This window comes from Melospiza melodia, chromosome 31, assembly GCF_035770615.1.
Source record: "Melospiza melodia melodia isolate bMelMel2 chromosome 31, bMelMel2.pri, whole genome shotgun sequence".
Classification (NCBI taxonomy): Eukaryota; Metazoa; Chordata; class Aves; order Passeriformes; family Passerellidae; genus Melospiza; species Melospiza melodia.
This window is the reverse complement of record NC_086224.1, coordinates 376,705-388,660: the sequence shown is the minus strand read 5'-3', so window position 1 is coordinate 388,660 and position 11,956 is coordinate 376,705. Positions and strand designations below refer to the sequence as shown.

General features: G+C 67.2%; 2 protein-coding genes across 2 annotated transcripts in view; both read left to right on the top strand.

Annotated features, from left to right (window-relative positions):
* Positions 1-1,006: 1,006 nt before the first annotated feature.
* Positions 1,007-3,688, top strand: GTSF1 (gametocyte specific factor 1). Its single transcript, XM_063179292.1, has 5 exons — positions 1,007-1,101; positions 1,610-1,736; positions 2,358-2,430; positions 3,069-3,151; positions 3,567-3,688. Exons 1-5 carry the CDS (start codon positions 1,009-1,011, stop codon positions 3,602-3,604), a joined length of 414 nt encoding a protein of 137 aa, XP_063035362.1. The 5' UTR covers positions 1,007-1,008; the 3' UTR covers positions 3,605-3,688.
* Positions 3,689-10,729: 7,041 nt separating this feature from the next.
* The window catches only part of ITGA5 (integrin subunit alpha 5), a 28,069-nt gene continuing 26,842 nt past the window's right edge, over positions 10,730-11,956 (top strand). Inside the window, 2 exon segments of the mRNA XM_063179200.1 lie at positions 10,730-10,947; positions 11,863-11,956. Coding sequence (XP_063035270.1) covers positions 10,730-10,947; positions 11,863-11,956 — 312 coding nt within the window.

Below are 11,956 nucleotides of genomic sequence, written 5' to 3'. Positions count from 1 at the left end.
ATTTATCCAAAAAGTCACACAGGTTTGAATGGTGTAAAAACAAATTATCAGAGGGTGAAAATGCAGATTTTAGGATTTTTGGTGTGGGGGTTTTGGGGACAAGATGGAGGAATTTGGGCGTGTCCTGACCTTCTTTCTTCTTCTTCTTGGGTCTCCATTTTCTGCAGTGACGCTGGCACTTTGGGATTGGTTTAGAATAAAAGTTCACTGTCTAACACGGGTGATGGGTATAGGGGATTAAGTGTAAATATTGCACACGTAGTTTTTGGTATAAAAGGACGCACCGCCTCGGGGGCAGTCAGTGTTCCTGCGAGCTGACCTTGGCTGGGCAGAAAGGAAATTTCATAGATAAGAATTAATAAACAACCTCAAGACCGAAAAGCGAAGAGTCCAGACTCGTTCTCCAGCCGCGAGCAGAGACACCCTGCACATCTGGGGCAGAAAATATCAACCAAAACGCGAGAAATTCCCGATTTTGTTTTCCGCGCGTTGCAGGCGGCGCCGCAGCGCCCCCAGCGGCTCGGAGGACCCGGGGGCGGCGCCCGTTGCCGCGGTAACGGCGGCGCTGCCCGTAAAGCAAAACCGGCACTGGTGGGAGCGGACCGGGACGGAACCGGCGCTGGTGGGAGCGGACCGGAACGGAACCAACCGTGCTGGGACCGGACCGGGACCGGACCGGGACCGAACCGGGAGTGGTGGCGCCGAACTAGATCCGAACCGGGACCGAACCGGGACCAAACCAGGAGTGGTGGCACCGAACTAGATCCGAACCGGGACCAAACCAGGAGTGGTGGCACCGAACTAGATCCGAACCGGGACCAAACCAGGAGTGGTGGGACCGAACCGGGACCGCTGGGACCAAACTGTGGCCGGTGAGACCGAACCGGGATAGAACCGCGCCAGGTGGGACATAACCGGTACCGAACGGTGCCCGGCGGTACCGAAACGGTGCCCGGTGGGCCATAACCGGTACCGAGCCCGGTACCGTCAGGGCCGCTCGGGGCGCGCATGGACCCCGACGCGGTGGTGCAGTGCCCGTACGACCGGAACCACCAGGTGCGCGAGTCCCGCCTGCCCTATCACCTGGTGCGCTGCCAGCAGGTGAGCGCCGGACAGACGGACAGACGGACAGGGGGACGGCCCGGGGGGACAGCGGGGAACGGGGGCCGGGGAGTCCAAAACCTGCCGGGGCTCGGGACCTGTGAGGGGTCGGTTTGGGGGTCCAGGAGATGCCAAAGGGAGGTCGTGAGGGTCTGGGGTCTGCAGGGGTTTGGGGTCTGGGGTCTGCAGGAATTGGAGTCTGGGAGGGTCTGGGCTCTGCGGGGAATTGGGGCCGGGGTCTGGGAGGGTCTGGGCTCTGTGGCAATTGGAGTGTTGGGTCCGCGGGAATTTGGGTCTGGGTCTGCAGAGGTTTGGGGTCTGGGGTCTGCAGGAATTGGGGTCGGGGTCTTTGAGGGTCTGGGGTCTGCGGGGATTGGGGTCTGGGCTCTGCAGGAATTGGGGTCGGGGTCTGGGCGGGTCCTCGGCGGGGGCTCAGGTTTGGGGCGCAGGGCGGGGCTCGGTGTCCCCGCCCCCCCTTAGCCCCCGCCCCCCGTGTCGCTGTCCCCAGAACAACCCGCAGGTGTCGCGCACCTTGGCCACGTGTCCCTTCAACGCGCGCCACCGCGTCCCGCGCGCGCTCCTGCGCGCCCACGTGGCCTCGTGCCCCGACAAACTGCCGCTGGAGCTGCCGCCAGGTACGGCCGGGACCCCCGGGTGTGCCCCCCAGGTACCCCCAGGTGTGTGCCCAGGTGCCCCCAGGTGTGCCCAGGTACCCCCAGGTACCCCCAGGTGTGTGCCCAGGTACCCCCAGGTGTGTGCCCAGGTACCCCCAGGTACCCCCAGGTGTGTGCCCAGGTACCCCCAAGTGTGCCCCCACCTGTGCCCAGGTGTCCCTAGGTGCCCCCAAGTGTGCCCAAGGTGTGTGCCTCCACGTGTGCCCAGGTGTCCCTAGGTGCCCCCAGGTGTGCCCTCAGGTGTGCCCCCCCAGGTGACGCCCCCAGGTACCCACAGGTGTGCACCCAGATGTCCCTAGGTGTGCCCAGGTGTGTCCCCAAGTGTGTCTCCGGGTCCCCCTAGGTGTGCCCAGGTATGGCCCGCAGGTGTGCCCTCAGGTGTGCCTGCAGGTGTCCCCAGGTGTGTCTCCCAGGTGTGTCCCAGCTGTGTCCCTCACCGCTGTCCTCTGTGTCCCCCCAGGTGTGTCCCCAGGTGTGTCCCAGCTGTGTCCCCTCACCGCTGTCCCCTGTGTCCCCCCAGGTGTGTCCCCAGGTGTGTCCCAGCTGTGTCCCCCCTCACCGCTGTCCCCTGTGTCCCCGCAGACCCCGAGGAGGGACATGGCCAAGACTGCCCACACCTGGCAGCCCCCCCCGTGCCAGGAGGACTGGGACGCAGGTGAGGGTCCCACCGTGTCCCCACAGTGTCCCCACGGTGTCCCCATTGTGTCCCCACAGGCTGGCACCGTGTCCCCATGGTGCCCCATGGTGTCCCTATGGTGTCCCCACTGTGTCCCTGCCATGTCCCCATGGTGTCCCCCATGATGTCCCCCTTGGTGTCCCCATCCTGTCCCCATGGTCTCCCCATGGTGTCTCTGTTGTGTCCCCATTTTGTCCCCATTGTGTCCCCCTGGTGTCCACACCCTGTCCCCATTTTGTCCCTGCCATGTCCCCACCATGTCCCCACCGTGTCCCCGTCTTGTCCCCATCCCTGTCCCTATTTTGTCCCCATGGTGTCCCCACTTTGTCCCCACTGTGTCCCCATCCTGTCCCTGCCATGTCCCCATCCTGTCCCCATGGTGTCCCCGCCGTGTCCCCATTTTGTCCCCATCCTGTCCTCGCCGTGTCCCCATCCCTATCCCCCATCCTGTGCCCATTGTGTCTCCATGGTGTCCCCATCCTGTCCCCACGGTGTCTCCACGGTGTCTCCATGGTGTCCCCACGGTGTCCCCATCCTGTGCCCATTGTGTCCCCCATGGTGTCCCCATTTTGTCCCCGTCCTGTCCCCCACGTTGTCCCCCCGGTGTCCCCGTGCAGAGCTGAGCGAGCTGGAGCTGGAGGAGCCGCCCCCGTTCATCCTCCAGGTCACCAAGGGGGGACCTGCCCGTCCCCTGCCACAGGTACGGCCTAGGGACAGCGCTGGCACCAGCCATGGGGACACTCAGGGAGCTGGGAGTGTCCCCAGGTGCCACCCACGCCCAGGGGTGTGTGAATGTCCCCAAGTGCCAAACTCAGGTGTGGGGGGTGTGCCCAGGGTGTCACGTTCAGGTGTGTGAATGTCCCCGAGTGTCACAGCTGTGTCCGTGTGTCCCCAAGTGCCACACTGGGGTGTGTGACTGTCCCCAAGTGCCCACACTCAGGTGTGTCTCTGTGTCCCCAAGTGCCACACTCAGGTGTGTGAATGTCCCTGAGTGTCACAGCTGTGTCCCCAAGTGCCAAACTCGGGTGTGTGAATGTCCCCAAGTGCCACACTGGGCTGTCCCCCCCCCCCTCAGGCCACCCCAAGTGACCCCCCCCGCCCCCCGTGTCCCCCAGGCCCGACCCCGCCGCGCCCCCGGAGGGGCTGGCGCTGAGGAAGCCGCGGCCGGCGACAGCGGCACCGCACTTGGGGACAGCGGGGACCGCGCTTGGGGACAGCCGGACCGCGCTTGGGGACAGCGGGACCGCGCCTGGGGACAGCGGGACCGCGCCTGGGGACAGCCGGACAGCGCTCGGGGCAGGGGCGGCCCCGGCCGGGGACGGCGGGGGGAAACCGGGGGGGTCGCGGGGCCCGGGGGGGCCCCCCCGGCTGTCAAATATCTCCGGAAATAAATAAAAAATAGAGCGGGAGCTGCGGGGTCACCGCGCGTGGGGACAGCGGGGACACCGCTGCGACAGCGCCACCCCCCCGTGCGGGGGACAATGCGGGGACAATGCGGGGGGTGTCGCCTCGACTCCCCCTTCCCTCGTGCTGGTCACTGCGGGCTGGGCGTGTCACATCCCTGGTGTCCCTGTCACCCTGCCACCCTCCTCGATGTGTCCCTGTCACCCTCCCCATGTCCCTGTCACCTTCTGGTGTCCCCCTGTCCCTCCCCTGGACGTGTCCCTGTCACCCTCCATAGTGTCCCTGTCCCCCCTTTGTCCTGTCCCCGCGCCCTCGATGTGTCCCTGTCACACCGCGGTGTCCCCCTGTCCTGTTCCCCCCGCCGCGTCCCTGCCACCCACCCGTGTCCCTGTCACCTTCTGGTGTCCCCCTGCCACTCCCCTGGACGTGTCCCTGTCACCCTCCCGGTGTCCCCCTGTCACCCCCTGTCCTGTTCCCGCCCCCTTGATTTGTCCCTGTCACCCCCTTCTCCGTGTCCCTGTCACTGCCCCCATGTCCCTGTCCCCCCCCGTCCTGTCCCCACTCCCTCAGTGTGTCCCTGTCACCCCCTGTCCTGTCCCGTCACCCCCCCCCGCCGTGTCCCTGTCCCCGCTGTCCCCTCCCGTCCCCCGCCCCCCGTCCCCTTTGCCCCCGATCCGCCGCTCCCGGCAGCGATTTTGGGCTCGGGGGGGGCAATTTTGGGGCATCTTGCGCAAGGTCCCCCCACCCCCACCCCCCCTTTGTGCCCGGGTTAACGGGACAGGGGACAAAGGGGGGGGTCCCCACCTCGACCCCCCCCCACACCTGGAAATCCTCAAATCCTTCCCAAAAATTGTCCCAGAGCGTCCCCCACCCACCCCCGGGACCCCCCCCTGGGACCCCCGGGATGGGGGGGGAGATCCCCACCCATCCCCCCCCTCCCCAAATTCCTCCTCCTTTCCCCTCCCCCGCCGCCGGAGCCGCCTCCGCTCGGAGCCGCCGGGTTTGGGGCGGAAAAAGTGGAAATGGGAATTTCTGTGTCACCGCCGCCTCCGCCGCCGCCACCCCCCCCGCTCCCGCTCCTGCGTTTTTGGGGGGGGAAAATTCTCATTTTTATCCCTTTTCATCCCTTTTTATCCTTTCCCCCCCTTCCCCTGGGGTTCGCCCCGCTCGGGGGGGCCTGGAATGTTCTGGAATTGTGGAAATTCCGGGATCGCAGCTGCGGGGCGGGATCGGGATCGGGGATCGCCACCCCGCCCCGATCCCAACATCTGCAGCGGGCCCGGCCCCTTCCCTGCCCTGGTCCCGCCGAATTTCCCCCAAAATCCCCTGGAAATCCCTTTTTGGGGGGATTTCCTGCCCCCTCAGCTCCACCAGGACCCTCCCAGCGGGATTTGCCCGCTCACCCCATCCCAAATCCCACCCTAAACCCCGAGTGGGATCCCCAAAAATCCCACCCAGATCCAGGCAGGATTTTTCCCTTTTTTCCCTAATTTTTTCCCTATTTTCCCTATTTTTTTCCTTTTTTTATTCCTATTTTCCCCATCTTTCCCTATTTTTCCCCCTATTTTTCCCTATTTCTTTCCTCTTTTTCCTTTTTTTTCCCTTTTTCCCCTTATTTCCCCCTAATTTCCTATTAATTTTCCTAATTTTTTTCCTATTTTTACCCTTCCCCCCCCTATTTTTCCCTTTTTTTTTCCTCCCTATTTTGTTCCTATTATTTTTCCTATTTTTTCCCAACTTTTTCCTAACTTTTCCTAACTTTTTCCTAACTTCTTCCAATTTCTTCCGATTTTTTCCAATTTCTTCCAGCTTTTTCCAATTTTCCCTATTTTTCCCTGTTTTTTCCCAGCTCTGCCGCCTCTCCCTGCGTGTCCCGGGCCTGGCCCGGGAGTTTTTCCTGCCGGGGCGGATCCGGGCGGGGGTTGGAAAATCGGGAACAAACAGGCGGCTCCCGCTTTTCCACCCAGTTTTTAATGGCGATTTTTGTTTTTTCCCTCTCTCCGTCCCCCGGGCCGGGAATTCCCTGGGCAGGGAGGTTCTGGAATGTTCCGGGGCCATCCCAAATTTCTGTCACCTCCTCTCTCCCCCTCGTTGTCACCTTTGTCGTCCCCAAATCCCCCGAGGGATTTTGGGGGGATTTCTGGGGGTTTTGGGTACACACGAGGGGGGTTTTGGTGGATTCTCACGGATTTTGGGGGCTGCTGGGACCCCCAAAAAAAAGGCCTGAGGCAGAAATTTGTGGGGAAAACAGGGAACACCCCAAAAGTCAACATTTCACCCCAAAACAGTGAGGGGGGAGTGCCCCCAAATCCCCTCCTGCTGCCTCAGCAGGAAAATCCTGGATTTGGCCCCAAAATGCCCCATTGGATCGCGGGGGTGACCCCAAATGAGGGTTTGGGGACACAGGGATGACATGGGGACACGGGGAATTTGGGGACATGGGGACACGGGGGATTTGGGGACATGGGGACACAGGGATGACATGGGGACACGGGGATTTGGGACACGGGAATTTGGGGACATGGGGACACGGGGATTTGGGGACATGGGGACACGGGAATTTGGGGACATGGGGACACGGGAATTTGGGGACATGGGGACACGGGGATTTGGGGACATGGGAACAGGGGGATTTGGGGACATGGGGACACGGGGATTTGGGGACATGGGGACACGGGGATTTGGGGACATGGGACACGGGAATTTGGGGACATGGGGATTTGGGGACATGGGAACAGGGGGATTTGGGACATGGGGACACGGGGATTTGGGGACATGGGGACAACGGGAATTTGGGGACATGGGGACACGGGGATTTGGGGACATGGGAACAGGGGGATTTGGGGACATGGGGACACGGGGATTTGGGGGACATGGGGACACGAGGGCATGGGCACACGGTGACACAGGGATTTGGAGTTATTGGACAGGGGAATTTGGGGACATGGGGACGCAGGGATTTGGGGACATGGGGAATATGGGGGCACAGCAATATGAGGACACGGGGATTTGGGACATGGGGACATGGATTTGGGGACACAAGGACACAGGGATATGGGGACACAGCAATATGAGGACACAGGGATTTTGGGTTATGGGGACACGGGGATTGGGGACATGGGGACACAGGGACATGGGGTTATGGGGACACGGTGACATGGACATGGGGGACACGGTGACACAGGGATTTTGGGACATGGGGACACAGGGATTTGGGGTTGTGGGGACATGGGGGTTTGGGGACATGGTGACACAGGACATGGGGTTATGGGGACACGGTGACACGGACGTGGGACACGGTGACACAGGGATTTTGGGTTATGGGGACACGGGGATTTGGGGACATGGGGACGCAGGGACATGGGGTTATGGGGACACGGGGATTTGGGGACATGGGGACACGGGGATTTGGGGACATGGGGACACAGGGACATGGGGTTATGGGACACGGGGACAGCCATGTCCCCACGTGTCCCCAGAATGTCCAGCCACACTCACACTCACTGTGACCACCCTCCTGTCCCCCCCGGTGTGTCCCCCGTGTCCCCTCATGTCCCCCCCCCCGTGTCCCCCCCCGGGCTGGCCCCCGCTCCCACCCCCCGGCTTCTCCAGCGCCTTTTTGGGAAGCGCCGATGCCGGGGCCCCCCCGCGCCCCCCCCGCGCCCGCCCGGGCTCCGGGCCAGCCCCGACCCCCCCCGCGCCCCCCGGGGACACCGAGGGGGACAGAGCGGGGACACCGCGGGGACACCGGGGGGACAGAGCGGGGACACCGCGGGGACACCGGGGGGACAGAGAGGGGACACCGAGGGGACACCGGGGGGACAGAGAGGGGACACCGAGGGGACACCGGGGGGACACAGAGGGGACACCGAGGGGACACCGGGGGGACACCGCGGCTCCGGCCGCTCTGGGGGGGTCACGGCGCCCCGGGATGGGGGGGGGGGGGGGGGCCGGGGGGGGCGCGGGGGGTGACGTGGCCCCGCCGCCGGCCGGGCTGTGCACGGGCTATATAACGGGGCCGCGTCCCGGGCTATATACGGGGCTGTAAACGGGGCTGAGGCGCCCGTGAGTCAGGCCCGGCCCCCCCCGGGCCCCACCCGGTGACTCAGGGGCGCGTCGGGACCGCGACGGGGGCGGGGGGGCCCCGCAGAGGGGAGGGGGCACTGGGGACAGCCCCGGGATGGAGGGGGCTGGGGGTGTCACCCCTAAAACGGGGCTGGGGGACACTGGGGGACACCCCCGGGATGGAGGGGGCTGGGGGTGTAACCCCCAAAATGGGGCTGGGGGACAATGGGGACACTGGGGGACACCCCGGGATGGAGGGGGCTCGGGGTGTGACCCCCAAAACGGGGCTGGGGGACAATGGGGACACCCCCGGAATGGAGGGGGGGTCTGGGGGATGTCCCTGCGATGGGCCCTGGGGTGGGGGACAATGCGGGGGCAGAGCAGGAGGGGAAATGGAGATTTGGGGATTCAGAAATTTGGGGATTTGGGAATTTGGGGATTTGGGGATGTGGGGACAGAGGGATGTGGGGTGTGAGGGACTTGGGGACAGGGGGACAGAGCCAGGACACGCGCCTGCCCACGGTCACCGTGTCACCAAGCACACGGTCACGGTGTCACCACACGCGTGTTCACACGGTCCCAGTGCCACCGCCCGCGATCTCGGTGCCCCCGCCCCGCGTGTGCCCGGGCCCGGTGCGGGGCAGGAAAGGCCCCGGCGCCAGGGCATTGTTCCCCTCCCCCGCCCGCCACTTCCCCCCGGGCACGGAAACGTCCCCATTGTCCCCAGAGGGGCACGGCGGGCACAGGGGACAGCGGGGACAGCGGGGACAGCGGGACAAACCCGCCCCCCGTGCCACCCCCCCCGCCCCGGGCACGGCCGGTGCTGCCCTGGGGGATCCCGGGGGTGTCCCCGGGGGTGTCCCCGGGTGTCCCCACGGTGCCCCGGGTGTCCCCCCGGAGCCCCCCGGAGCCCCCCGGGCCCGGCCCAGCTGCGCGGCCCGCCGTTGCCTCAGCGGCGCTGGAATGCGGCGGCTGCCGGGCGAGGCCCCCGACCCCGGCCCCTGCACGCCCCCCGCCCCCTTGCCCACTCCCACCCCCCTTGCACGCCCCCTTTGCGCGCCCCCGGCCCCCCCCCCCCCTTGCACACGCGGCCACGCGCCCCGCACGGGGCCGGGGGTGTCCCGCGTGTCCCCGCGTGTCCCCTCTGGGGGGGTCCCACTGTCCCCTCGTGTGCCCCCACCGTGGGGAGGTGCCAGCTCCGTGTCCCCCCCCGGGGGTCCCGTCCCCCCCCTCCCCTCCATGGGGGTCCCGCCCCCCCTCCCGTGTCCCCCCGGGGGGGGTCCCACCCTCCGTGGGAACGGCCCCGGCCCCGGCCCCGTTTCCGCTCTTTCCCTTCCAGGAAGCGGCGCCGGATCCGGCCCCCCCCCCGTCCCCCGCGGTGTCCCCTTCCTCCGGCGGTGTCCCATTCTCCCTCGGTGTCCCATTCTCCCTCGGTGTCCCCTTCCTCCCTCGGTGTCCCTTCCTCCCTCGGTGTCCCATCCTCCCTCGGTGTCCCTTCCTCCGGCGGTGTCCCCTCCTCCCTCGGTGTCCCTTCCTCCCTCGTGTCCCCTTCCTCCCTCGGTGTCCCATTCTCCCTCGGTGTCCCATTCTCCCTCGGTGTCCCATTCTCCCTCCGTGTCCCTTCCTCCCTCGGTGTCCCCTTCCTCTCTCGGTGTCCCTTCCTCCAGCCCTGTCCCCGTTCCCCCCTTGGTGTCCCCTTCCTCTTGTGGTGTTCCCTTGCTCCCTTGATGTCGCCTTCCTCCCTCGGTGTCCCCTTCTCCCCTCCGTGTCCCCTTCCTCCCTCGGTGTCCCCTTCTCCCCTCCGTGTCCCTTTCCTCGCCCCATGTCCCCCTCCCTGTCCCCTTCCTCCCTCGGTGTCCCCGGCCCCTGCCACCCCTGGCCTGGCCCGCTGCCGTCCCCCGTGTCCTGCCCTGCGGTGTCCCCCGTGTCCCCCCCATGTCCCCTGTGCCTGTGCCGCTCGTGTCCCCACACGGTGTCCCGTGTTCCAGTGTCCCCAGAATGTCCCAGTAAGCCCCGTGTCCCCGTACCCCGGTGTCCCAGTGTCCCTCATGTCCCAGTGTCCCTGTCACTCACATCCCAGTGTCCCAAGGTGTCCCAAGGTATCCCAGTGTCCCAAGGTGTCCCAGTGTCCCAGTGTCCTGTCCCTCATGTCCCAGTGTCCTGTCCCTCATGTCCCTCCCATTCCGGTGTCCCGCTGTCCCAAGGCGTCCCCTGTGCCCTTCGGGTGTCCCCATCCCCAGTGTCCCCGTTGCCCTCAGGGTGTCCCTGATTCCCTGATGTCCCTCGGGTGTCCTTCAGGTGCCCCCATCCCTGATGTCCCCATGGCCCCGGGCTGTCCCAGGGTGTCCCGGTGTCCTTGGAGCGTCCCGGTGTCCCTGCGGTGTCCCTGCCCTTTCTGTCCCGGTGTCCCCGGGGTGTCCCATTCCCTGATGTCCCGGTGTCCTTGGAGTGTCCCGGTGTTCCCGGGGTGTCCCTGCCCTTTCTGTCCCGGTGTTCCCGGGGTGTCCCTGCCCTTTCTGTCCCGGTGTCTCCAGGTTGTCCCGGTGTCGCCGGGCTGTCCCCGTGCCCGCTGTCCCCTCTGTCCCCGGGCTGTCCCCGCTCCCCCCGGGGTGCCCCGGTCCCTCCCGTCCCTTGTCCCCATCGTGTCCCGCTCCCCGCGGTGTGCCCGGTGCCGGTGCCGGTGCCCGGCGGGGCTCAGGCTCCTCCCCGGTGAGTCACGGCGGGGCGGGGCGGCCCCGGGCCCCCCCCGGGCACTTTCCGAGGGGACTCGGAGCGGGAGCAGCGCCGAGCCCGGGCAGCCCCGAGCGCCATGGCCCCGGCCCCGGCCCCGGCCCGGCCCCGCCGCCGCTGCGGGCCCCGCGTGGCGCTGCCGGTGCCGCTCCCGGTGCCGCTGCCGCTGCTGCTGCCGCTGCTGCTGCCGCCGGTCGCCGCCTTCAACCTGGAGGCGTCGCGGCCCGTGGTGTTCCGCGGGGCCCCCGGCTCCTTCTTCGGCTTCGCGCTGGACTTTTACCTGCCCGAGCCCCGCAGGTACCGGGAACCGGGCCGGGAACCGAGCGGGGAACCGGGAACCGGGAACCGGGAACCGGGAGCGGCACCGCCGGGACGGGAACGGCGCCGGGAACCGGGAGCGCCCACGGGGAACCGGGACGGGACGGGGCGGGGGCGGCGGGGACGGGAACGGACGGACCGAGGGACGGAGGGAGCGAGGGACGGGGCCGGGAGAGGGACGGGAACCGGGCACCGGGAGCGGGAGCGGCCCCGGTGGGACGGGGAGCGGCCGCGGAGCGGGGCGGGGCTCGGAGGGCCGGCCCCGGAGCGGGATAACGGGAACGGGACAGCGGCACCGGGAATGGGAAGGGCCAGCGGGAACGGGCGGGGGCGGCGGGAACGGGAACGGGAAGTGCGAACCGGGACGGAAAGCGTGACCGGGAGCGGGACGGGGCAGAGGGAGCCGGGGAGCGGGAACGGGGACGGGAATGGGACACCGGAATCGGAACCGGGACGGGAGCCGGGAATGGGAGGCAGGAAGCGGGGCCGGCAACGGGAACCGGGAGGGTCCGGCCCGTCCGGGGGGTCCCAGCGGGGCCGAGCCCCGGTCCCCCCGTGTCCCCCCGGTGTCCCCCCGGTGTTCCCCGGTGTCCCCCCCGCGCCGGCCCCGCCGGGGGTTCCCGGGCCCCCCCCGCCCCGAGCCCGGAGCGTTTCCTGTAACCGGAGCCGGGAGCTGCCCCCGGGGGGCTCTGGGGGGGGCTCAGGGGGTCCCGAACATCCGGGGGGGGTCCCGAACATCTGGGGGGCACCCGAACATCCGGGGGGGTCCCGAACATCCGGGGGGACCCGAACATCTGGGAGGGTGACCCAGGCACGGCCCCCCCGGCGCCCCGCGGGTGACAAGCGCGGTGTCCCCGCGGTGTCACCAAACCCCCCCCCCCGTGTCCCCCCCAGTGTCAGCGTCCTGGTGGGCGCCCCCAAGGCCAACACGAGCCAGCCCAACGTGACCCAGGGGGGCGCCGTGTTCCACTGCCCCTGGCCCCCCCCA

What these genes read in the sequence shown, in the direction of transcription:
- GTSF1 (XM_063179292.1), top strand. Translation starts at nt 1,009, where the DNA reads ATGGACCCCGACGCGGTGGTGCAGTGCCCGTACGACCGGAACCACCAG. An exon ending in GCCGCTGGAGCTGCCGCCAG is followed by an intron (nt 1,737 to 2,357) that starts GTACGGCCGGGA and finishes GTGTCCCCGCAG; the next exon opens with ACCCCGAGGAGGGACATGGC. An exon ending in CTGCCCGTCCCCTGCCACAG is followed by an intron (nt 3,152 to 3,566) that starts GTACGGCCTAGG and finishes CGTGTCCCCCAG; the next exon opens with GCCCGACCCCGCCGCGCCCC.